General features: G+C 50.1%; 2 protein-coding genes across 5 annotated transcripts; one reads left to right on the forward strand and one right to left on the reverse strand.

The window, feature by feature from the left end:
* The first annotated feature begins 4,917 nt into the window (after positions 1-4,917).
* On the forward strand, positions 4,918-12,471 carry Pklr (pyruvate kinase L/R). Of its 2 annotated transcripts, none has more exons than XM_003475612.4 (11): positions 4,918-5,063; positions 5,911-6,093; positions 7,866-7,957; positions 8,040-8,171; positions 8,250-8,436; positions 8,760-9,030; positions 9,113-9,263; positions 9,975-10,127; positions 10,221-10,387; positions 11,256-11,437; positions 11,989-12,471. In XM_003475612.4, exons 1-11 carry the CDS (start codon positions 4,967-4,969, stop codon positions 12,093-12,095), a joined length of 1,722 nt encoding a protein of 573 aa, XP_003475660.1. In that variant the 5' UTR covers positions 4,918-4,966; the 3' UTR covers positions 12,096-12,471. The 2 variants fall into 2 exon arrangements, with proteins under 2 accessions (XP_003475660.1, XP_013014398.1); XM_013158944.3 differs by lacking the exon at positions 4,918-5,063 and adding an exon at positions 5,152-5,371.
* On the reverse strand, positions 6,588-24,250 carry Hcn3 (hyperpolarization activated cyclic nucleotide gated potassium channel 3). 3 transcript variants are annotated; one of them, XM_063249585.1, is made up of 9 exons: positions 23,818-24,250; positions 20,169-20,598; positions 18,099-18,260; positions 17,500-17,718; positions 16,986-17,132; positions 16,335-16,575; positions 15,200-15,364; positions 10,764-10,827; positions 6,588-10,492 (listed from the first exon to the last, which is right to left on the reverse strand). In XM_063249585.1, exons 1-8 carry the CDS (start codon positions 24,093-24,095, stop codon positions 10,790-10,792), a joined length of 1,680 nt encoding a protein of 559 aa, XP_063105655.1. In that variant the 5' UTR covers positions 24,096-24,250; the 3' UTR covers positions 6,588-10,492; positions 10,764-10,789. The 3 variants fall into 3 exon arrangements, with proteins under 3 accessions (XP_063105655.1, XP_063105654.1, XP_003475659.1); XM_063249584.1 differs by lacking the exons at positions 6,588-10,492; positions 10,764-10,827 and adding an exon at positions 12,812-14,770 and having other exon boundaries at positions 20,280-20,598; positions 23,818-24,249; XM_003475611.5 differs by lacking the exons at positions 6,588-10,492; positions 10,764-10,827 and adding an exon at positions 12,812-14,770 and having other exon boundaries at positions 23,818-24,248.
* Positions 24,251-25,210: the final 960 nt, after the last annotated feature.

A 25,210-nucleotide genomic window follows, 5' to 3' on the forward strand; every position in this document is an offset into this window, starting at 1 on the left:
CTGTGGTGGCTCAAGCCTATAATGCCTGCACTTGGGAAGCTGAAGTAGAAGGTTCTCGTGATCCTGTGTAACGTAGGCTAGAGTGGGAGCTGCCTAAAAAAAAGGGGGGGTGTATTTTAGCGACATAAACACCTTCCTGGCAAGTGAGGGGTTCTGAGTTCGATCTCCAGTACTAAAAAAAAAAAAAAAAAAGGTGCTTATGCCGCTGAGCTAAATCCCCAACCCCAGGATCTGCTTTGTGGAAGGAGAGATGTTCCTGGAAATTGAACCCAAGGTCTCACCCATGCTAAGCAAGCATTCTACCACTGAACTCCATTATCAACTTTTTTTCTTTTTTTTTCTTTCTGTTTGTCTGTCTGTCTGTCTGTCTGTCTTTCTTTCTTTCATTAATGAGACATCATTATCTCCCTGTGTAATTCCAGCCTGTGCCAACCTGGGCTGACCCCAATTTGAAATCCTTCTGCCGCAACCTCCTGAGTCCTGGGATTACAAGTGTGTTGCACCATGCCCAATTCTAAAAAAAAAAAAAAAAAAAAAAAATTAAAGGGCTAAAGACATAGCTTAGGGGCAAAGGCCCTGATTAAGTCTGGTTTCTGGTTTTGTGTTGTTCTTTTGTGTATTGGGGGTTGGACCAGGGCCTTTACACTGAGCTACATCTCTAGTTTTTTGTACTTTTTTTTTTTTTTTTTTTTTTTTTTTTTGAGACAGGGTCTCACTAAGGCTAGTCTCAAGCTTGTGATCTTCCTGCACTGGCCTCCAAGATAACTGAGATTGCGGGTATGCACCATCATGCCAAACTCAGAGTTTCTGTTTGAGCTGGTGAAAAGTTTGGGAAACTGGTAGTGAAAATGATTGCAAAGCATTATAAATGCACTTAATATCCCTAAACTGTATATTTCAAAGTGATTAATTTTATCTTATAGTTTATCACAATGAAGGGCCCAGACCAACCCTATACCTCTGGCAGTATCCTCACTTGTGTGAGTGAGGGTTCCAAGGATGGATTTCAGGGGATCCAAGACAAAAAACATGAGGACAACCAAGTCCTCTCAAGAGGAAGGAAGAACATATAGCAGGCTAAGATAGATTGTTGCTAAGACTGTAAAAGTTGGTTCTGGGTAGTATATATTGTGCTATTCTGTTGTCTGCATAAAAAAGGAAAAGATTGAGCCTGGTATGGTAGCTCACGCCTGTAATCCCAACACTCGGGAGGCTGAGGCAGGAGGATCGTTTGGAGTTCTAGACCAGCCTGGGCTACAAAGTGAGCTCAAGGCCAGCCTGAACTGCATAGTGAGACCCTGTCTCAAAAAAAAAAAAAAAGACCAAATTAAAAAAAAAAGAAGGAAAAGATTGTACATCATTTGTTTCTGACAGAAATATCAGGGAAGGGCTGGGGATTTAGCTCAGTGGCTTAAGTGCTTGCCTGGTAAGTGCAAGGTCATGAGTTCAAACCCTGATACAAAAAAAAAAAAAAAAAAGAGAGAGAGAGAAAGAAAGAAATATCAGGGAGGGTGCCTAGAAAATTCAGAAACTGGTGAGGTGTTATGGGGACCTGAGCAGTCGGGGAGGCTTAGTGAAAAAGGTGAAGTTCTTCACCCATATCTTGTACCTCTGGAACTTGTATATTGCCAAATACCTATTTAAATAAATGGACACACATTTTGAAGAAATTCTGCGGCTTAGGGTGTCACCTCCGGAGCTCTCCTACAGTCAAACGGTCGCTCCGTGTTCCACGTGCAGACAACAATGACTCGGTGCTGTTTTGGAACTACGCTCACAGGCTTCCACCAACATTATCGTCCCGCAGCCTTGCGAAGGTTTGTTATCTCAGACTGCAGAGGAAGAAACTGAATTCCCCGCTTTTTTAAGAGGCCATGTGCCCCTTTATTGTCACCAGGGACCTGCGGCTCTCGGGCGCCCCCTGCAAGCCGGCCGAGGACCTTCCCGGCGGAGACCCGAGGTTCCCAGGTGTACAGATGGAGGTAGCCTTGGGCATACTGTAGGTGTGCGAGCCCGGGAGAACTCTGTGAAATCCAGCTGTTCCCGTGTGTGATTCTGGGAATGTGTATGTGTCGGTGAGTGGGAAGCGGTAAGGTAGAGTGCGTGCATGTGTGTCTAGGTGTAGCATTGACAGCCTCAGATCTTGACTCATTAGGGCCCCAGTGTTAGCTCTGCAAAGCCACCCTGACCCCCTCTCTCCTGGGCCCTTCTGTGTGCTGGACACAATTCCCCCATTCGTTAACCGGTCAAAGCTGAGTGTATGGCACACACCTGTCATCCCAGCACTCAGGGAATTGAGGCAAGATGGCCATGTTTGTGATTGAGTGTGTGTCTGAGTGTGTATGTTTGCAGGGAAAGGACAAAACTGATACACCTAATTGTAGAACCCTGTGGTTGGTTTTTGTTGTTGTTGTTGTTGTTGTTGTTGGTACCAGGAATCAAACTCATGACCTTATACTTGCCAGACTGGTGCTTGTGCCACTGAGCTATATCCAGCCCCTGTGCTTGTTTTGTCTTGGGAAGTCCTTGCTACTGTGTAACACACACACACACACACACACACACACACACACACACACCCCACTATGTAGTTCAGGCTGGCTTCACTATGTAGCCCAGGTTCCTCTTGAATTTGCAGTGATCCTCCTGTCTCAGTTACCTGAGTGCTGAAACTGTAGGAATAGGCCACGCCCAGCCAAAAGGGAGCAAGCAGCAAAAGGGACCATGGGCCGAGAATCTGTGTAACCCATTCTTTTGCAATATTCAGACACCTCCCTTTCCCTCACCTTAGGACTCTGAGACAGTCCAAAGAAGTACAGAATGGAGCTGAGTGGTGATTCCCTTGGGCCTGAATCTCAGCTCTACTACTACTGGCACTGCACATACACACACACTATATATAGGCACCTCTAGGTTCTTCCCTAGAGCCTTGACATATATGTCCATGACCACAGAAAACTCCTTTTCTCCCTTTGCCCCTGGTGTTTCCTTCTTTCAACATGTTAACATCAAAGAGCTCCTCCCTTTCATCTCATCTAAAATACATTCCCAGGACTGGGGATTTAGCTCAGCGGCATAAGCACCTGCCTTGCAAGCAGGCAGTCGTGAGTTCAATCCCCAGTACCGATAAAAAGGAAAAAGACAAAATTATAATAATAATAATAAAATACATTCCCAGCCAGGCATAGTGGCATGTGCCTATGACCCTGTGACTCTTGAATTCCAAATATAAGCCCAGCTTGGACAACTTAGTGTCTTAAAAAGAATTTTGTCAAAATTAAAAGAATAAAAATGGCCCTGATTTCAATCCTTAGTGCTATAATTTAATTAAATTAATTTAATTTCATTGTTTTGTTTTATTTTTGAGACAGGGTCTTGCTCTATAGTGCAGCTGGCCTTGAACTCACTATGTAGCCCAAACTGACCTCAAACGCATGGCAATCCTCCTGCTTCAACCTTCCAAGTGCTAGAATTATAAACATGTGCCACCTCTCTGGGCCATAATTTAATTTAAGACATTCTCCTGTTCCATCTGTTCCAGAACCATGATCCCTGCCTCAATAGCACTTACAAAGTATAGTTTCCTTGATATTTTGTTATAATCTCTCTCTCTCCCCATTATATTGCTATAAATTCAACTGATAGGAAAGACTCAATTTTTTGTTTGTTTGACTTGGTTTGGGTTTTCAGTACTAGGAACTAAACCCAGGAAATGAGCACTCCTATCTGCCTGGACTCTGACTTCTAACTTTTTTTTTTTGTCTTTTTCTCTTTTTCATTTTTATTGGTACTGGGGATCGAACTCAAGACTGCCTGCTTGCAAGGCAGGTGCTTATGCCGCTGAGCTAAATCTCCAGCCCCTTTACTTTTTTCTTTTGAGACAAGGTTTTACCTTATTGCCCAAACTGGCCTCAAATTTGCAATCCATTTGCCTCAGGCTCCCAAGTAGCTAGAATTATAGCTGTGTGTCACCAGGTCTGGCTAGGCTCTGTCTATCTTGCTCACAACTGTATTCTCAGGGCCTATCAAACATGAGGTACTTGATAAATATTGGAAGGTAAATGGTAGAGAATGTGATGATGATGATGATGATGATGATGATGATGATGATGATGATTGATGGTGAAATCCACCTCTGGAGAACCCTACTGTTCATCAAAGCTAAACCTACAGCAAGAGTCATACAACAGAGGTAGCCAGGAAGTACCTACAGAGACCGAACCATACCACACCCAAACAGAGCATGTAGGGATTCCTAAGAAAGAAGCACTAAATGGTAGGATGACGGGTCCAAAATCACTTATTAGAGGACTTTATGTTGAGGGGGGCTACACTGTATCCTTTCTGTGCACAGCAAGATGAAGAATGTTCTACCTGGGTAGCGAAGGTTGTTGGGTTATGCAGTTTTTGTGTGGGTTGAAGAAATTTGCCTCAGGTAGGGCTAGCTCCTATGTTTAGCAACCCCATGTTCAGCAACAGCCTGAGGTTTGTCAGCACCTAGGAATACTCAAGACATCATCTTGGGTTGTGGCTGCCCACATCACACAGTGGTCTCTGTATTCCTTGGTCAGGACAAAGAAAACAAGTGGGGAAACCGAGGGACCAGTCACCTATCACACTATGAAAAGGTTTCCCTTCCTATTTCTTCAGACTTAGTGGCTTCGGGAACACCCTGAGCTCTAGATTCATCTAGCATTCGCTTCAATAAAGTGGAAAAAATAGAGATGATTTTTAAAAATCTCTATTCAGGTTGATGACTAGGCAGTGTGAATGGATTGAAAATCGATCAAAAAGATGGGTGAGATAGAGAAATGGCAGAGGCAGGAGCAGAGAGCAGAGGTCTTGGGGAGTGGTTCTGGAGGGACAGGGCTGCCCACTGGGTGTGTGCCTTCTGCATTCTCTGGCTCCTATAGATAAGACCAGCAGTTTTGTCACTTTCTCCTCTCAGTGCGCACGTTTTGGAAGCATGTCAATTCCTAACAGTCTACCTCAGCAGCTCTGCCCATGGATCTCACAGTCTCAAAGAGACTTAGCCAAGTCCGTTCTCATTGGAGCTCCAGGAGGTAAGAAGGGGAACAGAGGAGGAAATAAGCATGGACATCAGGAGTGTGGCAGAGGACCAGGATGGATCTGTGTCTGTCAAAGTGTAGACCCTGGTCTAGGCCTCCTGTCCAGGTCCTGCAGGCTGGTGCACGGGGCACTCCCATGCTGCCTGGACTCTGAACCTTGGCATACAAGCTGGAGAGACACTAGTGATACTTTAACTAGTGTCACTGCACAGCCCAGCTCAGCCCCAGGCACTGGACCTCAGGGCTGGACACAGTGCAAAGCAGATCTACAGAGATGGACTCCGACTACAGAGGCATGGAAGGTGAGACTAGACACAGGGCTTCACTGGACCAAACTCATGCCCTGGGCCTGAGGTAGCATTAGTGGCACATGGAAACTGGGCGCAGGGGAGGCAATCCGTGCCAGGTGTTGCCAGAAATAAATGAGGACCTTGGAAGAGGGAACTGGGTAATCCTGGCATGGATAATGAAATCCTACTATGCATATGGTGGCAGGTCGAAGAGGGGGAGCCTGGGGACAGAAGTCAGGTATAGGTGCGTGACTGGAAATTGAGCCTAGAATTGGTAAGATCTAGATCTGAGTCTCATCTTCGTTACTTAGAAGCCACATGCCCTTGGGTAATATATTTTACTGTTCTCTTTTGCCCTATTGTAAAGTCAGGATGTGAGTATTAGTAAGAGTATCTGTTCCATAAGTCCCTTGGTCACGTGTACATGATGCCCATGTACAAGGTCATGTGTATGTGATGCCTAGCACAAAGGGAGAGTTCTTCACACAAGGGAGTACCCACAGAAGGCGTGTGGGAGCTGAGATGCAGCCTCTGAGCCCCTTCTACTGCAGGGCCGGCAGGGTACCTGCGGCGAGCCAGTGTGACCCAGCTGACCCAGGAGCTGGGCACCGCCTTCTTCCAGCAGCAGCAGTTGCCAGCTGCCATGGCTGACACTTTCCTGGAACACCTCTGCCTGCTGGACATAGACTCAGAGCCAGTGGCTGCTCGCAGCACCAGCATCATCGCCACCATTGGTAAGGCCATCTTGTTGTGCTTCCTTAACTTCACTGTCTTTCAGCACAGTGCCATGTTTGATACAACTATTCATTCAGTAATTATCTTTTATTGTTGTTTTTTGCAGCACTGAAATTTTTTTTTAAGATAGAATCTCACTTTGTAGTTCAGGCTGTCCTTGAACTCACTATGTAGTCTAGGCTGCCCTCAAACTCATGGTAATCATCCTGCCTCAGCCTCCTGACTGCTGGGATCACGGGTATGTGCCACCATGCCCAACTATGTCTAGCCTTTTTATCATTTTTTTTGTTTTTACTAGTCTGACAGTCTTGTGTGTTGCTAAGTCTAGGCTCATACTATAATCCTCCTGCCTCAGCTTTCCAACAGGTGTGCATTGAACAAATATTTGTTGGGCACGTAATAGGCAAGGCTTGGGACCCAGGAGTGGGTGCAGATGGAGGGAGTGTAGATCAGAGAAGAAAGCAAACAGCAGTTCCCTTAAGGAACTGATACCTTTGCTGGATAAAACAATAAATAATAAAACATTTATTGCAAAATAATGTGTTAGAGAGTAACAAATATTATGGGAAAAAAGAGAGACATGGTATACAGTAAGGGAATAAGGGATGTGAAATGGGAGACAGGTTACAGCCCCAGACAGGAAGGGCAGGGCAGCCACTGGGAGACAGTTACAGGTAACAGCAGCCATTAGGAAGCTAGAGTACCTAAAAGCATTAAGGGCAAGATAGATGGGAAGAGACAGGAATGAGGGAGGACAGGGCAAGGGTTCATAGGCCATTAGAATGACATTGTCCTCCACTCGTGGAGGAGACTACGCAATCTTGAGCAAGCTCTCTGTATGTAATTATGTACATACGGTTTTTGGTTTCTTGAGACAGAGTCTCTATGTATTTCAAGCTGGCTCTGAACTCAGTAAGTAGCACAGGCCGGCCTCAAACCCCTGGCGATCTGTCTAGCTCAGTCTCGGCAGTGCTGGGATTGTGGTCCTATGCCACCAAGCCCTCCTGTTCTACCAGAACCACTTGCTGCTGGACTGAAATAGGTTGGGGACTGGCGGGGTTAGGACAGAAACTGCTTCTGCGGCACTTCTGGCTCGGCCCGGGTGGTGGCGGTGGAGGCTGGAGGCAGTGAGAAGTGGTCAGATTCAGAAGGCGCCGTGCGGGCGGAGCCCGTGGGATCTCCAGATGGACCCTGTGGGGATGAGGGTGAGGAAGAGGGAAACTGGAAGGCGAGAGGCGGAAGGAGGCAGCGTTATCAACTGGTCAAAAAGCTGGTGGAAAGTTACAGGAGAGTCTTCAGGAGTCCAGCTGAGATGTGTCCAGGTATTGAAGCACGTATTAATCATCCAGGGGAGCCAGGAGTGTGGCACACCCGTAATCCAATCCCAGCACTACGGTGGCGAAGGCTGGAAAAGTATGAGCTCAAAGCCAACATGGATTACATAGTGACTTGGCGAGACTCTAAAATAAAAATTAAATTAAAAAGGGCGGGAGACGTAGCTCATTGAGAAAGCTGTGGGTCCAGTCCAAAAAAAAGGAACATGGTGGAGGAGGATCACTGCAAATTCAAGACCAGCCTGGGCTACAAAGTGAGCTCAAGTTCAGCCTGAGCTGCATAGCAAGACCTTGTCTCAAAATGGGAAAAAAAAAAAAAAAAATTCAAGACACAGAAACAGAGAAAGACCAGATGACTAGGTGTATTCTGAGCAAGGTGATGGGTTGATTGTCTCCCAGGTTTAGAAGGAAAATCTGAGCTGGGTCTCTGGTTCCAGGGCCGGCATCTCGCTCCGTGGAGCGCCTCAAGGAGATGATCAAGGCCGGCATGGACATTGCACGACTCAACTTCTCTCATGGCTCCCACCAGGTGGGAAGGGCGAGAAGGGTGAACCGGAGGTCGCCGGGTCCTAGGCACTTTCTCCTGAAATTCCGACCCGCTCCGCCTCCAGTATCACGCAGAGTCCATCGCCAACATCCGGGAGGCAGCGGAGAGCTTTGCAACCTCCCCCTTCAGCTACAGGCCGGTGGGCATCGCTTTGGACACCAAGGGCCCTGAGATCCGCACCGGGATCCTGCAGGGGGTGAGAAGGGGGGTCAGGGCTGGGGGTGGCGGTCAGGGGCGGCTGGTGGGGACTTGAAGCTCACTTCTCTGGCCCTAGGGCCCCGAGTCCGAAGTGGAGATTGTGAGGGGCACTCAGGTGCTGGTGACTGTGGACCCGGCCTTCCGGACCCGGGGGGACGCGAACACCGTGTGGGTGGACTACTGCAACATCACCCGGGTCGTGCCAGTGGGGGGCCGCATCTACATTGACGACGGACTCATCTCCCTTGTGGTCCGGAAAATCGGTGCGGACCGCCAGGTCCTTCCTGCCCACCCCTTGGTGCCCCCTTCACCCTTAAGCCCCTATACTCTTGTCACCCTATACTCCCCACCCATCTGGAGTCACCCACACCCAAACTCCTATCCTAACCCTGGGGTGGGGCTGAACTCGTGGGTTGGTCGTCTCATACAGATTTCCACCCGCCACTTATTGTGTGTGGAACCCACAACAAGGCCGAGAGAGAAGGGCAAGGCACGGGTCAATCTCCTGAAGGCCTATCCAGCGTTCCCCCTTGTCTGTAAGCCCAACCTCTCTGCTAATGGAAGCTTGCTCTCTCCCTGTCCTCAGGCCCAGAGGGGCTGCAGACTGAAGTGGAGAGTGGTGGCATCCTGGGCAGCAGGAAGGGCGTGAACTTGCCAGGCGTCGAGGTGGACCTGCCCAGCCTGTCAGAGCAAGATGTCAAGGACCTGCGTTTCGGGGTGGAACATGGGGTGGACATCATCTTTGCCTCCTTTGTGCGGAAATCCAGCGATGTGGTTGCTGTACGGAATGCCCTGGGGCCAGAAGGACAGGGCATTAAAATCATCAGCAAAATCGAGAATCATGAAGGCGTGAAGAAGTGAGCCTTTTACTGTCTCTTCTGCCTGCCTCTCCCTGGTGTATCCTGCTTTGTTCCAGCCCTGATTCCTCCATCTGCCCAGGTTTGATGAAATTCTGGAGGCAAGCGATGGCATCATGGTGGCACGAGGGGATCTAGGCATCGAGATCCCAGCTGAGAAGGTTTTCCTTGCTCAGAAGATGATGATTGGGCGCTGCAACTTGGCGGGCAAACCCGTGGTCTGTGCCACACAGGTCTGCAGTGAGCCTTTGGGGCTAGGACGGTCTGAGGTTTTAGGGACACTGAGGGAAAATACCCACACCTTAAGTCCATAGCACATCCTGCTGTCTGGTGTTTGACCCCCAAATAATGAAGTTAGGTAGAGATACCATGACGCACCCACTCTTTTTTTTTTTAGTAAGAAGGGAGTCTAAGTCTGGCACTCGAGGACTATTTGTCTCAGTCTTTGACACCTGATTTGGCCCTTGGACTTTCCACTGCCTATGGGTACTGTTTTTTTTTTGGGGGGGGGGTACCAGGGATCAAACTCAGGACTTTCACTTGCTAGGCAGGTACTTTTGCCAATGAGCTAAATTGCCAGCCCCAAATAACATGCTTCTCCTTACAGATATGCTTAGGAAAGTGCAAGGTCCTGAGTTTGACCCCTGGTACCAATAAAAAAAAAAAGAAAAAAAATATGCTTAGGAGTTTTTTGTTTCTGTACTGAGGATCAAACTCATGACCTTACACTTGCCAGGCAGGTGCTGTGCCACTGAGCTACATCCCTAACCCTGGCAGACCCCCATTTTTTAGGTGAGGAAACTCAACTGCCCCAGGGTCACACAGTTTATATCTTTAATCCTGGCTTTAAGGGGTCTGGATATAGGGGTGTCAGGGAAAAACCATGAGCAGATTTCCCACCAGTGTGTGACTCCTAACATGCTGCCATCCATGGCCTCCCCCAGATGCTGGAGAGCATGATCACAAAGCCCCGGCCGACACGAGCAGAGACCAGTGATGTAGCCAATGCTGTTCTAGATGGGGCCGACTGCATCATGTTGTCAGGGGAGACTGCCAAGGGCAACTTCCCAGTGGAGGCCGTGAAGATGCAGCACGCGGTAGGAGCTTAGAATGAAAAGCAAACGGGCAGGAAACCAAACCCCTTCTGGACCTCAGTGTCTCTGTCCAACCTGACTTCCTGTTGCTTACAGATTGCTCGGGAGGCAGAGGCTGCAGTGTACCACCGGCAGCTTTTTGAGGAGCTACGCCGGGCAGCACCTCTGAGCCGTGACCCCACGGAAGTCACTGCCATCGGTGCTGTGGAGGCTGCCTTCAAGTGCTGTGCTGCTGCCATCATCGTGCTGACCACAACTGGCCGGTGAGGAAGATGCTGGGAAGCCCAGACAGGGTGTTACATCAGGCATAGGCAGGAATAGGCCATAGCCTGGGTGTAGGCTGATCCTCGGGGGTGAAAGATAGTGCCCTAGGGCAAGAAGAGAAGCCCCTATGAGAGGCGGAGGCTGGGAGAGGCAGGACTTGGAGTACCCCAGGACTCATGCCAGAGAGGTACAGGGCACTGGCAGGGCACATGGCATCACCGAGCACACTAGCTTTGGGGCCGTTGGACTCTTGGGGCTGGGGACAAGTCCTTTTAGCCCACAGATTTACAACACTGAGATGTTGCTCAAAGCCCCAGTAGGTCTGAGTTCACGTCTTTGCTCTGAAACTCAGCAATGACACCTTGGGTAACTCACCGGGCTCTGTAAGCCTGCTCATCTCCTCAGGCTTGTGAATTAGCCATTTGTTCCTCATGGGGTGCTGAGAATTAATAAGAGACATGAATTCTATGTAGTTAAGTGCTGTATGATGTACGTTCTCTAAAACTTTTTTTTTGGGATAGGGTCTTGCTATGCAATTCAGGCTGGTCTTGAACTCACTATGTACCTTGAATTCATGGTTATTACCCTACCTCAGCCCCCCGCCTCAGCTTCCCAAATGCTGGGATCACAGGCATGTGCCACCATGTCTGGCCACTTTATGTTTCTTTTCTCTTTATCTATTTGGCATATCTTTTCTATCTCCTGTCTTCCTTGTGTAGTAGGAAGAAAAAATATTCTTATACTGGTTTTGCAGGGCCCAGAGAAGTATGATGACCTACTCAGGCTCACACAGTTTGTTGGTGACACCTTGTTTACTGGTTCAACACCCATTTGCTGCTCTGGGCTGACCTTCTCTGCCTCCTCCAGCTCAGCTCAGCTTCTGTCTCGGTACCGACCTCGGGCAGCAGTCATTGCTGTCACCCGCTCTGCCCAGGCTGCGCGCCAGATCCACCTGTGCCGAGGAGTCTTCCCCTTGCTCTACCGTGAGCCTCCAGAGGCCATCTGGGCAGATGATGTGGATCGCCGGGTCCAGTTTGGCATTGAGAGTGGTGAGATTCCAAGACCTTCCTCCCTTCCTGGCACTTGCATGAAAACCATCCCCCACACCAGCTTCCCACACCCACTCAGATCCTTGCCTGTCTCCTCTGCCCCAGATTTTCCCTCCAAGATTACAAAAACTCAGAGGTAAAAAGAGAGAGAGACTGAGAGGTAAGGGACTCTAATCAGGGGGCGGTTAAGCTGAGCCATGAAGAGGGAGAAGGGCAGGGCCCAGCTGCTGCCTGTCCCAGATGGCTAGAGCTCATTGTAACAGTGAGGAAGCCGAAACATCTGGAACTAAAATCAAATTTACAGGTAATCATACCTGATGTCTTCTTATCAGCATAGCCTCAGCTTGCTACTTAGCAAGATGTACGCTATTCCACTCGAGGACATGTGACCACTTTAACATACCACAGTGGTCACGTTCCCTGCAGGGCCTGGGTTCACTTCAGGTTCCTCATTCCTTCAAGGTGGCCTTGAGGCAGGGAGTGTAGCAGCTTCCCCTTACAGGGCTACCTGGCCACCCTCAGTGACTGGCTGTCATCTTTCCTTCCCCTAGGAAAGCTTCGTGGCTTCCTCCATGTTGGGGATCTGGTGATTGTGGTGACAGGCTGGCGACCTGGCTCTGGCTATACCAACATCATGCGGGTCCTGAGTGTCTCCTGAGAGGCCCTCTTCCTCCAACCCAGCCCCCCACCCCTTCCTTCCCTACTTGGCTCCCTCCGACACACAGCCTCTGTCTCTGTACACCCACGCTCCCAATCTGAGACCACATCTGCCATCTAGCCCCATTCTAGGGCACCCCTCCTCCTCTCTGTTTCTCACAGCCCTTGAAAGTCTGTGTCCAATTATGTGCTGGCTGTCCAGCAGCACTGATCCTACATTCTCCGTATCTAATCCCTAACGTGATCCTTTAATCCAGATCCTTTAATCTCAGCTTGACTGGTTAACTCCCTTTCTCCAGGGTTCCCATCCCTGGGGCTGGGGAGAGGAGACAGGGCCATCTTGTCCACCATGGCTATAGAATCACTATTTCACAACACTTTGTGTCCATGCAGCCTATTGCTTTCCTTTGTGGCCCTCATGGTCACCTGGGAACAATGCCACCTCCTCCTGATGGCCTCAAACCAGGACAGGTTATGTCCTTGTGATGACTGATAGAGCCATCAAAGCATGCTCTGAGGGCAGTTGGGACAGACGGTTCCTGGGATGAACCAGGAGCGAGCACATCTTGGCTAGCACAGCCTCGGTGCTGGGTTTGCAGACCACTTGCCTGGCCGCTGTCATGATACCTCATGCCTGGTGGGATCCAGTGTCCCCCTCCTGCACCCAGAAATTCCTTCACACCCATTTTATTCCCAGACACAAACCAGGAGTCAAAATGAGTATCTTTTCTTTTTAAACCCAGCTGTTTCAGAGCAATAATAAAACTTTCCCCATACACCAAGAACCCGGAACTCTCGCAAGGAAAGAAAGGAGATTTAAGGCCCTGGGCCCCCCACATTCTTTTATGCTGCAGAAGAGGAGAGGGGGACAGAGTGGATGGGTAAGGGATTATACTTGTCCCTGAGAAGGCAAAGGGGCTGGCTGGGTTGCCCTTCCCCAGGCTTGGACACCTCGGGCCCTCCTCTTACTCCTGCACTAACAGCAGAGTCAAGAGAAAAACTCATCAGTGAAAACCATCTTCCTCCCCTTCTCAGGCAGCCCCTCCTGTCCTTACCTACATAGGGAGAGGGTTCGAATATTGCTGATGGCATTGTTTGAGGACCACAGAGGCTGGCATGAAGGGACAGGTAAAGGAATCGGTAAACAAAATAGGTTGGCACGTCAAATTAGCAAATGAACAAATAAGTAAAATTAATAAATAACTGTATAAAGAAGACAAAGAAAAGGTCACGTAAGGGTTCAGCTACTTACCCCCACCCAAGGGAATCTAGGCTAGTACACTAAGGGGATGCCAGTTGTCCTTTAGCTTCAGAGGAAGACACCACAGGGACACAGAAAGAGGCAGCTCCTAGCTTAGGCAAAGACAGTCCTACCACACAGACAGATGCGTATTCCCACTCAGAGGCTGTAGACTGGGAGGGTCCACAGGTGGCAGTAAGAAGCCAAAGGTGATACGAATGCCCACACTCGGGACCCAAGATATTTGTCAGCAGCAATGGAGGCACAGGTAGTTGACAGTACCCATCTACACTAAAGGGACAGAAAGATAATCACAACAGACTAGCCTTGCAGGGCCATTGCTAGGAAACAAACATCTAGTTACTGGGCAGTGATGGTTGTGGCAAGTATTTGTGCTTGCTTAGTAAAGAGAGGGGGTCATAGGTACAGGCCTGCACCTGGCAGGATCAGGGCCAGGAAGTACCTGGGCAGAGGACTCTGGGTCACTTCTACTTGGCAGTGGAGACACAGTGCCCAGCCTGGTGCCTTCACTGTCGTAGGCTAGGTACACAAGACAAATGGGTGAATGAACTAAGATATCAGACAAGCTGTGGCTGCTTGAGCTTAGGATACGAGAACTCTTCGTGGTGATCAGGGAGGCACTCTTTTGAGTCCTCTGGACCTTCCCCAAAAGGCATCTGCCCTCAGGCACATACTGTTGCACCCTAAGAGCTAAGGCCTGTGTAACCTAGGGTTTCACATATTGGCAGAGAGCTGAGGGCCCCGGGGGGTGACTGGCTCAGGCACTGGTGGCCTGGGTGGCTGGGATGTCCCTGTAGGCTTGGACAGGATCCCCGAGGGTGGGAGGCGCTCACTTCCTGAGCCCTTCCGCCCAGGAGAGCCATCACCTGTCACTCGCTGAGGCAGAGAAGGTTGGGAGGCTGAGAGTGGGCGGCCCCGAGGTCCTAATCTACGTCCACCGCCTCCTGGGGGAGGGCCCAGCAGGGACACCTGGGAGCGCCCTGCCCGGGAAAGGCTGGCATGGAGGGTTCGGACTGATGGGGCAGGCAGGCGGGAGGTGGATGCCCATGGCCCCTGTGCCAGCAGAGGGCCAGCTCGGACAGGTACCAGTGGGGAGGCTGGGGAACCTGCTGAGCGCCGAGCAGAACGAGCCAGGAAGGTGGCTGGAGAGTCAGGGGAAAGGGACAGAGGGCCACGCTGGTGAGTCAGGGCAATGGCCACGTTGGAGGTGACAGCAGCTGCTTGCAGAGGTGCATGCACCAGTGGCTCCCACAGCACTGGCTTTCCGCTGAGCAGAGCTCCTGTGCCTGGGGCCAGGCCACGAACACCCCGGGCCATGTCCCTATCGTGTTGGACCAGGTGCTGCTCCATGATGCCACTGCTGCTGCCTGGACTTGGTTCTGAGGGTTTTCGATGCAGTATGGAATTCTTCTTGCCTAGAAGTCGCCCCAGGAAGGAAGAGTTAAGGATAGGGAAGGAATTCAAGATAGATGTTGGATACTGAAGAATGTAAAGCTACCTGGGTGCAGTCAAGGGATGGGGTGGCATTGGGAGTAGGGACTGGGAGGACTCAGGAGTATGGAGAAGCTGCTGGGACAGGGACTGAAGACGGGTTAGAAGGAATGGGTATGGATCAAGATGGAGAGGTTGAGGGACTGGTACTCAGCAGGAGGCATCAGGGCAGGGGGACTGGATAAGATCTCCAGGTGTAAGACATGCTGAGAACAGTGGGCCAGTGTTGAAAGTCCTGTTGGGGGCATTTGCTGGGACGAGGGGGCTTGGAGTGTGACGTGCTGGACTCCTTGCTATGGAGATGGGGTGAAGCACAGCTGGGACTCAGAGTGGACAGGGTGGACAGTCCTCACCGATGCGGCGTAGCCGGTCCATGGCCACAGTCTCAAAAGCCCGGCGCATCATCGGGAATTCCTCAAGCACAGCATTGAAGTGGTCCACACTTAGGGAGTAGAGGCGGCAGTAGGTGTCGGCCCGAACACTGGCCGTGCGCCGCCCCCGAGTCAGCAGGCAGATCTCTGCAGAAGTCAGAAGAAGGCTCAGAACCACTGTCCTCAGAATCCTCCCTAGACTTGGGAGAACCTAATGCTTAGCCTTCCCCTTTACTCAGAATCCCTAAATGCTCCAAGAATTGTCTCTCTCCAGACCTGCACAATTTCTGCGCAATTCTTCTTGATTTTACTCTCTTCATATTAAACTGATAAGAATAGCCAGTTATAATGGCATATAGTGTAATCCTAGAACTTTGGAGGTTGAAGCAGGAGGATTGCTATGAGTTGGAGGCCAGCCTGGGCTACATAGCAAGATCCTGTCTCAAAAAAAAAAAAAAAAAAAAAAAAAAAGTGCAACAAGCAGGTCTTGCTGGCCTCCAGATTTCCAGTGACTCCATCCACTTTCAGCCCAGATGCAGCTCCTCTGCTTCATCCCCAGGGATATAGCAGGGACAACTCACCCTGTGTACCTCCCTTCCCATCTCAAAGGATGAATACCAAAGACCATTCTAGAGGAGAAAAGCAGTGCCAAAGTGGGGAGGGCAAAGGGCACCTGGACAGAGCTAATGGACGTCTGTAATGACTTGGGGCTGGGAGGTTACATGAACCTCAAATCACTTTGAGCACCAGCTTCAGATCCGCCCCACCCCATTGCCACAGGCCAAGTCCCTGAATCATGCTGCCAGGACAGCTCCATGAAGCTCAAGCCCCTGGGACAGTTCTGCTTCATCCCTATCTTTCCTAAATGCATAGGATCCTTAGATGTCAGTGGGTAGGAGTCCCAAAAGGCCCTCCATCCCCATAATTGCAAACCTGCCTGTGAACTGCAATCTCCTGAGAAGCTTTAAAAACTATAGACCCTGGGCCCTGACCCAGCTGCCCTCACTGAGCAGCCCTGGGCTGGAACACCACAGCTGGGTAGGGACTCTGATCCCAGGGAGCAGTTGCCCTCTATCTAGTGGTTGTGACCTTACCACCCTCCCTGAGGCCAGCTAACCCCCAAAATAGGATCCATCAGTCAGACGGGTGTCCCGGACGCCACGTGCCAGCACACTGAGCAGGCCGTGCTGGATAAAGTACATCTTCCTCCCCACAGAGCCTTCACGCACCACGAGGTCCCCCGGCTGGAAGACCTCAAAGCGTAGCTTGGTGAGAACTGCAGTGACAAAGCTGGGGTCGGCGTGGGCAAACAGCGGCATGTGGGCCACCAGGCCCCGGCAGGTGAAGTTAATGATCTCCTGGACAGAAGAGGGGCCTGTCAGACAGGCTGTAACCTCTGGCCCAAGATGCCCCCACCAAACCCATCTTTTTTCCAGAAACTCTACCCCTTGGGTCAATATCTGCCAAAAGAGAAGGATGCTGCAGGGACCCTGCACCATCCTGAAGCCCTTGTCTTCAGAGCACTCCCATGGGGCCTCATGGAACCTCCCCCCAAATAGAAACCCCTACAGTCCTTTCATGGATACTCTACCTTCTTAAGATGCTTAAGTCAGCCCATAAACTCCCTCCCCCGCCGAATACTTGACCTCCTATGAAGCCCTCTGCAAATCTTCCTCCGTACAGGAGCATCCACTGATAAATATTCCCACCCTAGAGAGCAGAAGCCCAGATCCCAAAAAGTTGTATTCAGAGCCCAGCCTGGTCCCACCTCTCTCAGTGGCTCACTCAGTTCCCCCAGGATGCTCTCTTCATTGAACATCTTGCCCTGGTAGCGGTGCTCATAGTACTCATGGATGCGCTGCCGGGTGTCAGCTGGCAACTTGTGGAAGGACATGTACTGTTCCACCTGCTTGTACTGCAGGGCCAACCCATGGCCAGCAGGAAGAGGACACAGGGTGTATGGAAGATCAAAGGTCAGATCCAGATGAAACATGGAGCCAGATATAGGTGCACGTGGCCATACAGGACATGTGAATAATGGTGGATAGAGATGACACATACCACCGTGACAGGAAAATGAACATATGAGCAGAGGAGGGGTCCAATGACAGAGGCATAGGTCCAAACAAGGAAAAGGTCACACAGGGGATGGAACAAATGGACATGGGGCAGGGAAGAACACAGAGACCCAACAGGAGCATATATCAGAATGGGCCTTGCATCTAGCTACCCAGCCTCGAGCACCTCCCCATCCTCCCCTTCACTCTGCTGTCCCTGCTGACCTTCTCTTGGTACTGGCGCCGGGAAGAGTCCAGGGACTGGATGAGGGCAGTTGCATGACCGATGAACATGGCGTAGCAGGTGGCGCCCACAATCATGCTGAGCATGGTGAGCCAGACGTCAGGCATGCCCACAGGTGCCTGCTGCCCATAGCCAATGCACAGCATGTGGCTCATGGCCTTGAACAGGGCATGGGAGTACTGGCGGCCCCAGGAGTGGTTCTAGGGGGCAGAGCATATTGCAAAGCATATTGCATGGCCCCTTCTGAGCCATATTCTGCACCTGTCCATTTCTCTTTTTGTTCTGGCTGCCCCTTCTGCTTCAGACCTTCTTCCCCTGGTGGTAGGGAGACCTGTTTGGTTCTGGGGTCCTCAAAGCAAAAGGGAACTCTTGTAGACTGGGGCATTGGTTTTTGCATAGGTTTCTTTCCTTGCCTGTTTTCTCTAATACAAAGATACTTCTGAATCTCTTCCCCTTCTCCTCCCTCCTTCCCACCTGCTACTATCTTCTTTCTTAATCATCTCCACCTCCTGCTCCCAGATGCTCAGACAGAAGAGCCCTTAGAAAGCCCAGGAGTGGCAGAGCTGTGGGGACTTCTCACCACCATGCGGTTCATGGAGACCCAGCAGTCAGGCGGGAAGTCCTGCAGCATGGGGACCAGGAACTGCAGACAGCCATCCCAGTGACAGAGCAGCAGCATCATCCCAATGAGGTTGAAGATACGAACCACAGCGCTGGCCAGGTCATAGGTCATGTGAAAGATCTGAGAAGTCCGAGGAGGGGCTGCTATGGACAGGAACCTTCCCTGCTGGTCCTCTAGTCCCAGCTTTGCAAATTCTCTTTGAACTTCTACCTTTCCCTAGCCTCCCTGAATTAAAAAACATGGCTATTATTTATTTGTATAATTTTATAGCACACATATGTAGCTAATACAAAGTAGGTTGTGCTAGCAATCTCATTGTGTGTGTGTGTGTGTGTGTGTGTGTGTGTGTGGTGCTGGAGATAGAACACAGGGCCTTGCACATGTTGCATATGCCCAGCAAAGTCTACCACTGAGTTATGTCCCCTATCCCTTTTTATTTTGAGACAGGGTCTCACTAAATTCCTCCAAACTGGCCTTGAACTTGTGACCCTCCCATTTTAGCTGCCTGACGAGCTGAGATTACAGATACATACCCCATGTCTAATTTTTATTACTCTCATATATTGTCTGTTCTAGGTAGGAAACTGAGATGAATCATGTTGGTGGCTTTTTTTTTGGTACCAGGAGTCGAACTCAGGACCTCATGCTTGCCAAGCAGGTGCTCCCCCAATAAAGTCAATCTTATGCCCAGAATTACATAAGCATGACAGCAGAGACCCAAAGAAACATATTGCACAACTTGCTCAGATGTAGACTGGACAAGAGCAGGGGTATTTCACAACGTAATGCCCCCAGGGTGTGTGTATAAGGATTAATGACCACTTTGTTTCCAACAGGTAATTTAACAGGTGTGTGTGTGTATACATGCACTACTGGGATTGAATCCAAGGTCTTCATACTGAGTTACAGCACCAACACTTTTTTATTTTTTAGTCTGAGACAGGGTCTTGCTAAATCATTAAGTTGCCCAGCCTGAGTTTGAACTTCTGATCCTCTTATTTTAGCCTCCCAGCGTACTGGGATTGCAGGCATTCATTACCACATCCTGAAACTTCTTTTTTTTTTTTTTAATTTATTTTATTTTATAGTTTTTTTTTTTAATTGGTACTGGGGATTGAACTCATGACCACCTGCTTTCAAGGCAGGTTCTTATGCCGCTGAGCTAAATCCCCAGCCCCCACATCCTGAAACTTCTTAAGTACTTCGATTCTTTTTGTTTTTATTTTTGTTTTTTGAGGCAGGGTTTCACTCTGCAGTTCAATCTGGCCTTGAACTTATTTTTTAGTCCAGGCCAGCCTCAAACTCAGAGCAATCCTCCTGCCTCAGGATTACAGGTGTGTGCTGTCACATCTGGTCACTACTTTGATTCTTTTTTTTTTTAATTTTTTTTTTTTTTTTTTTTTTTTTTTGTCTTTTTCCTTTTTACTGGTACTGGGGATAGAACTCACGACTGCTTGCTTGCAAGGCAGGTGCTTATGCCGCTGAGCTAAATTCCCAGCCCTCTACTTTGATTCTTAAAACCAAACTGTAACATTCTCATGTTAGATAAGAGGAAACCAAATCTCTTATATACTAATAAATAATAAATCTGGGGTGTGGGACCAGGAATATAGCTCAGAGCACAAGCACCTTCCTGTCAAGTACAAGATCCTGAGTTTGATTCCTGGTACATCAATCAATCTAGGATGTGACCACAGGCAATGAGATTTGACAGGCTCTATCATGAACCATTAAGCTTGCCCTGAAGCTCCAGCTCCAGCTTTCTGTGTACCCCACAGCATCCAGCATCTACTAATTCTAAAGTGTTTGTCTAGTTGTTGGGCTTCCTCCAGTTGTCCCTAATTATCCAGCAAAGGCCTCATTATCCAGACCCTTATTCTGTCCCTGTTTCTTCCTCACAAATTTTGGAAAGAACTCAACCATGGAAGCCCCACATCTCTGCCCTGCTCCATAAAGTTACCAGAAGGCCCACCCATACATCCTGCCCGTGAAGGGTCTCTGATCCCCCTGCCCACCTCCCTGCCCCACCTCCTCCCACTGGTGTATGTATCTGATGAGGCGGGAGAGGCGGAGCAACCGCAGTAGGCTGAGGATCTTGGTGAATCGAACAATGCGCAGGGCCCGAGCTGTTTTGTAGACCTCAGCATCCAGCCGGGGCTCCAGCTCCACCACCAGGAAGATGTAATCCACTGGGATGGAAGAGATGAAGTCAACCAGGAACCAGGTACGCAGGTAGCGAGTGCGGATGGCCCGAGGTGCTAGCAGGATCTCAGCGCCCTCCTCTACCACAATGCCCGTACGGAAGTTAAGCACCAGATCCAGCAGGAAGAAAGTATCAGAGAGGACATTGAAGACAATCCAAGGGGGAGAGTTCTCTTCTTTGAAGAAAGTGATGCCCACAGGCAGTACAATGAGGTTCCCCACCATCAACAGCAGCATGATCAGGTCCCAGTAAAACCTAAGGTGGGAGTAGGATGTGGAGTAAGACTACTGTGATATCTCACCAGCCACTAGACTGAGAGAAGCTATCTGGCAATTCCAGGAGTGGGCAAGAATATAAAATAATGGAATAACCATTTATAGCCCAAGGGAGTAAAACTGAGACCACTACTTGGAAAACAATTCAGCATTATCTGCTAAAGGCTAACATTTGCATTTCTTTTTTTTTTTTTTTTTTTTGTCTTTTTCATTTTTATCGGTACCATGGATTGAACTCACGACCGCCTGCTTGCAAGGCAAGTGCTTATGCTGCTGAGCTAAACCCCCAGCCCCAACATTTGCATTTCTTGCCATCCATAACTTCCTTTTTTAGGTTTTCTTTTTTTTTTTTTTTTTTCACTTTTTTTTTTTTTTTGAAAACAGAATTGACTAATGTATTCCTTTAAGCCCAACCAGTGGAGGTCAAGGTTATCTTAGAAGGAGGTGATGTTTATGATCATCCCCTTCCTTCTTGGAAAGCTGTCATCACAATCCACTGAAGCTAGTGTCTGGAAGTCATCCTGGAATTCATCCTCCAAGTCAGAGGAGTAGGCCTCATCCAAAAAACACTAGGCTAGGAACAACACTGATAATCAGGTTCTTCCATCAAGGCCATCCCATCTCTGGCCTTGATGTCAAATATGGGCTGCTACTTACCACTGCCAGTTTGGAATCCCATGCTTTTTTTTTTTTTTTTTTTTTTTTTTTTTTTGGTACCAGGGATCGAACTCACGACCTTACGCTTGCAAAGCAGGTGCTTATGCTGCTGAGCTAAATCCCTGGCCTTTTTTAGGTTTTCTTAGACAAGAGAAACAAATACTATGGAAGAAATATATGAGAATGCTTTTGCAGGATTAACTTTAGGAACAACCCAAATGTCCATTAGTAGAAAATGGAAATAGTCAGGCATGGTGGCGCATGACTGTAATCCCAGCATTCTGGGAAGGCTGAAGCAGGAGGATGTCATGAGTTCAAGGCCACCCTGAGCTACATAGTGAGGTCAAAGACACCCTGAACTACACAGGGAGGGGCTGGGGATTTAGCTCAATGGCATAAGCACCTGTCTTGCAAGCAGATGGTCATGAGTGTGATCCCCGGTACTGACTAAAAAAAAAAAAAAGACAAGTGAACCAGGTATGGTGACATATGTCTGTAATCCTAGCTCTGTGGCAGTCTGAGACAGGAAGATCCCAAGTTTGAGCCCAGGCTAAACAATTTAGCAATTTAGTATCATAGATAACTATTGTATGATCATTACTATGTAAGATTTCTGCATCATTATCAAGCATTTTTTAAAAAATTAAAAAGTACCAAAAAAATAAAGTGCCATGGGCTAATTTTACAAGGTTGTTGCAAAAAATTTCTACGGAGACAATGGATGTAGCAATGCCGTACAAGCAGTAGTTGGTGTTATGACTCACCTACCCTTTTTATTTGCAGACCTCTGGAAATGTTGTTGCTTCTCTCATCTCCAGCTCTTTACCCATTCATCTTCTAGGATTTCATGTACTCCTCATCTTTCCCCACCTCATTCTTCCTCCCCAACACAGTTGGACTCATGAATCCTGTTTCTCCATGAAAACCTGATCATCCCTGTCTGCGGTGGGAGTGGTTTTTCCTGCCTCTCATCTGAACTGAGTGTTCCAAGGATGTCCCTTCCCTCATAGCACTTGGGGTGAGGGGTGCTGTACACACAGAGGGGCCCTGAGGCAGCACAGTTTGACCCCTATGTTCCTTTCCTTCATCGACCTTCCTGAGCCCACTGGACTCTGAGCCAAGCAAGGGCATGCGCACAAGAGAGTACATTGCTGTGGCAGAAGCTGTAGAAAGAGGTCAGGAGAGAGCTGGGGGAAACCTCATTCAAACAAAAATCGCTGGATAATCTGAGGGATTCAATTTCCTACAGTGCTTTTAATTCTAGGACACATCTAATCCTAGCATAAACCCAGGATACAGACTGTCCTGATTGCCTGCCAAATCAATTCTTTCATCCTCTCAGAGACTTGATGGTTCCCAAGTCCAGTCTCCAGGAAACCTCTCAGACTGTGAGCTTTCATTCAACAACAAACCCTTGATCCCCTCCCCCTCTCTCTTGGGCTCCTGAACTGTGAGACACTGAGAGAAGGAGGGAAAGAGGGTTTGCCTAACCAGCAGAGCATCTTCACAGCCTGACTCATGGGCGGTCACAAGCCCAGAGGGTGATGAAGGAGAGGGGATGGAGAAGCAGCACCATTCTAAGGGGCACATGGCTTCTGAGGATGTGTCTGAGGGTGAATTGTAGGAAGGGAAAAAGCACCAAGAGAGACCAGAAAAGGTGCGCCACTGGGGTGGAGAGTGAGGTAGGGGAAGTGAAGAAACAATGGGAAGAAGAGGAACATTTAGGGAGATGTCTGGATTAAAGATAACGTCTGGGTCTCCGACTGTGTTTTCAGCCTCCAGACTCAGACCTCATCCTGTTTCTTTTCTCTCCCATGCACACATCCCCACCTCCCCCAAAAGCTGTCCTTCATTTCCCCCAAGGACAGGGCTGCTCTCTCCTCCCCTGCCGACCTTCACGCAGAGGTGCAGCCTGATGGGGACGGAGAAACGGCCCTTCCCTAATCTCCGTTCCTCCTCTCTGGGGTAATCCGGACTGAGGTCTGCGGGGCTCGCGGCCTCAGTTGCTGGAAACTAGCCCCGCCCCGCCGCACCCCATCTTCAGCACCAGGGACAGCGACCAGCCGCGGTCTAGCCCCCTACCCTCCCCAGGGTCCGGGTTGTTTTCCGGCTGAATGAGGCAGGTGCTAGGGGTGAAGTAGGCCAGAACGGAGCTAGGCTTCTGTCTCAGGCTGACCCTAGGGCTTGGGATACGACACAATTTCTCAGATGCCAAACAACAGGACTGCAGGAGGCAGGGGCTCCAGACTCAGGTAGTCTCTGGTTCGGAGGGAGTGCAGAGGGGTCCTGTGTTGCTGGCACGGAAATACATGGTCTCTGGAAATCCCTGATGTCGGCCTGCCAGGTCGGCCGCTTAGCCTGACAAGTCACGTTGGACCTGTGGCCGGGATATCCTGCCCAGGAATTCCTGGGCTAGGTCGGGGTAGGAGACTCCTGCCTCAGTCGGGACATTTGGGTGACAGCCGAGGATGGGCGGGCTCGGACCTGCGTCGCAGCCCGTGGGGTGGGATCGGTGTCCCCTCTCCCTGCCGGCCCCCAGTACCGGAAGTCGCTGTAGGGGTGGATGATCCAGGCCCCCGCCGACTTCACGCGCTCCTGCTCGATTTCCACTGCTTTGTGGCTGCCGAACACCCGAAGCGAGAACTTGTTGACTGTGGGCTGCAGCAGAGTCCCGAGCGGCCTCCTCTTCGGCTCGGGCGCAGACCCCGCGGTGGGACCCGAGGCCGCGGCGGTCGGCGTGGGAGCCGCGGGAGGCACCGCCTCCAGCCCAGGGGTCGTCCCCTCTCTGACCCCCGAGGCTGGCAGCCGCTCCGCCTCCATGACGCCTGCAGCTACGCACCGGGCTTCCAGAACCCCGCCGCGGCCATCGGGGCCCTGACCCCTGGCCCTGGGAGACGGCGCAGCCCGGGGCTGACAGCCTCGCCTCACAGACTGGAACTGCCGGCGCGCGGCGCGGAGGGGGTGTGTGAGACAGACGGTGGGCAGTGAGCCGTACGGCGCCCCCTGGCGGGGCCGCGCGCAGGCGAGGCAGGGCGGGAGGGGGACGCGGGGACTCCGAGGTGGGTGTGGCCTCGCGCGCCCGGGGACTGGCGAGGAGCGGCGGAGCCGGGGCGGGGGCGGGGCGAGGGCGGGGCCTATCTGGGAGGTGGGGCCGCCTGCTAGCGGCGGGAAAACCGGTCCGCGTTGTGCAGCTCCCGGAAGGTGAGGAGTTGCAGACTTACGCTCGGTATTCTGTTCGGATTCTGTCTCCTCTCTGCACTGTCCTAGGCATATTCTTTCCTTTTGAGCCCACTAGTTGCTTGGACTAGTACACTCCTAAAGCGTCCTTCCAGCCTTCACCAAAGGCAATGCTGCCCCTCACCGAGTGGACGCTGAACACACAAGATACAGTACAAAACACCTAGCTTTACAGCTGCTGCCCATCTGTGCCTGAAGAAGAAAAGGCATTTAGGATGCTATCAAGGGTGTTATACCCTAGACATTTGGAACTATGCCAAATTCCTCTGTCTCCGTTTCTAATTGCCACTCCCCTATTTCAAACCCTCAGCACTTTTTCACATTTAAATTGTTTCAGAGACCTCTAAAAGAATCTTCAACTTCCCCAGCCCTGTTTTTTAAAGATACTGGGGTGGAACCAGGGGTGCTGTATCATTAAGCCACATCCCTGGCCCTTTTATATTTTATTTTGAAGCAGAGTCTCTATAATTTGCCCAAACTGGCTCGAATTTGAGATCCTCCTGTCTCAACATTCCAATTCTAGGATTTTAGGTTTGCACCAGCACACCAGTCTTAACCCTTTATTCACACTCTCCCAGTTTCCTCTCTAATTCAGCTTCCTTTCTGACACTGAGGTTTTTGCTGAGGTTATGGTGCTTCAGGATCCTCCTCAGGAGTCAGCACCAGTGGCAGGAGACAGGACCAAAATCAAGTACTGC

Source organism: Cavia porcellus, unplaced genomic scaffold (assembly GCF_034190915.1).
Source record: "Cavia porcellus strain 051 isolate PalLab524CR breed Dunkin Hartley unplaced genomic scaffold, mCavPor4.1 scaffold_6, whole genome shotgun sequence".
Lineage (NCBI taxonomy): Eukaryota > Metazoa > Chordata > Mammalia > Rodentia > Caviidae > Cavia > Cavia porcellus.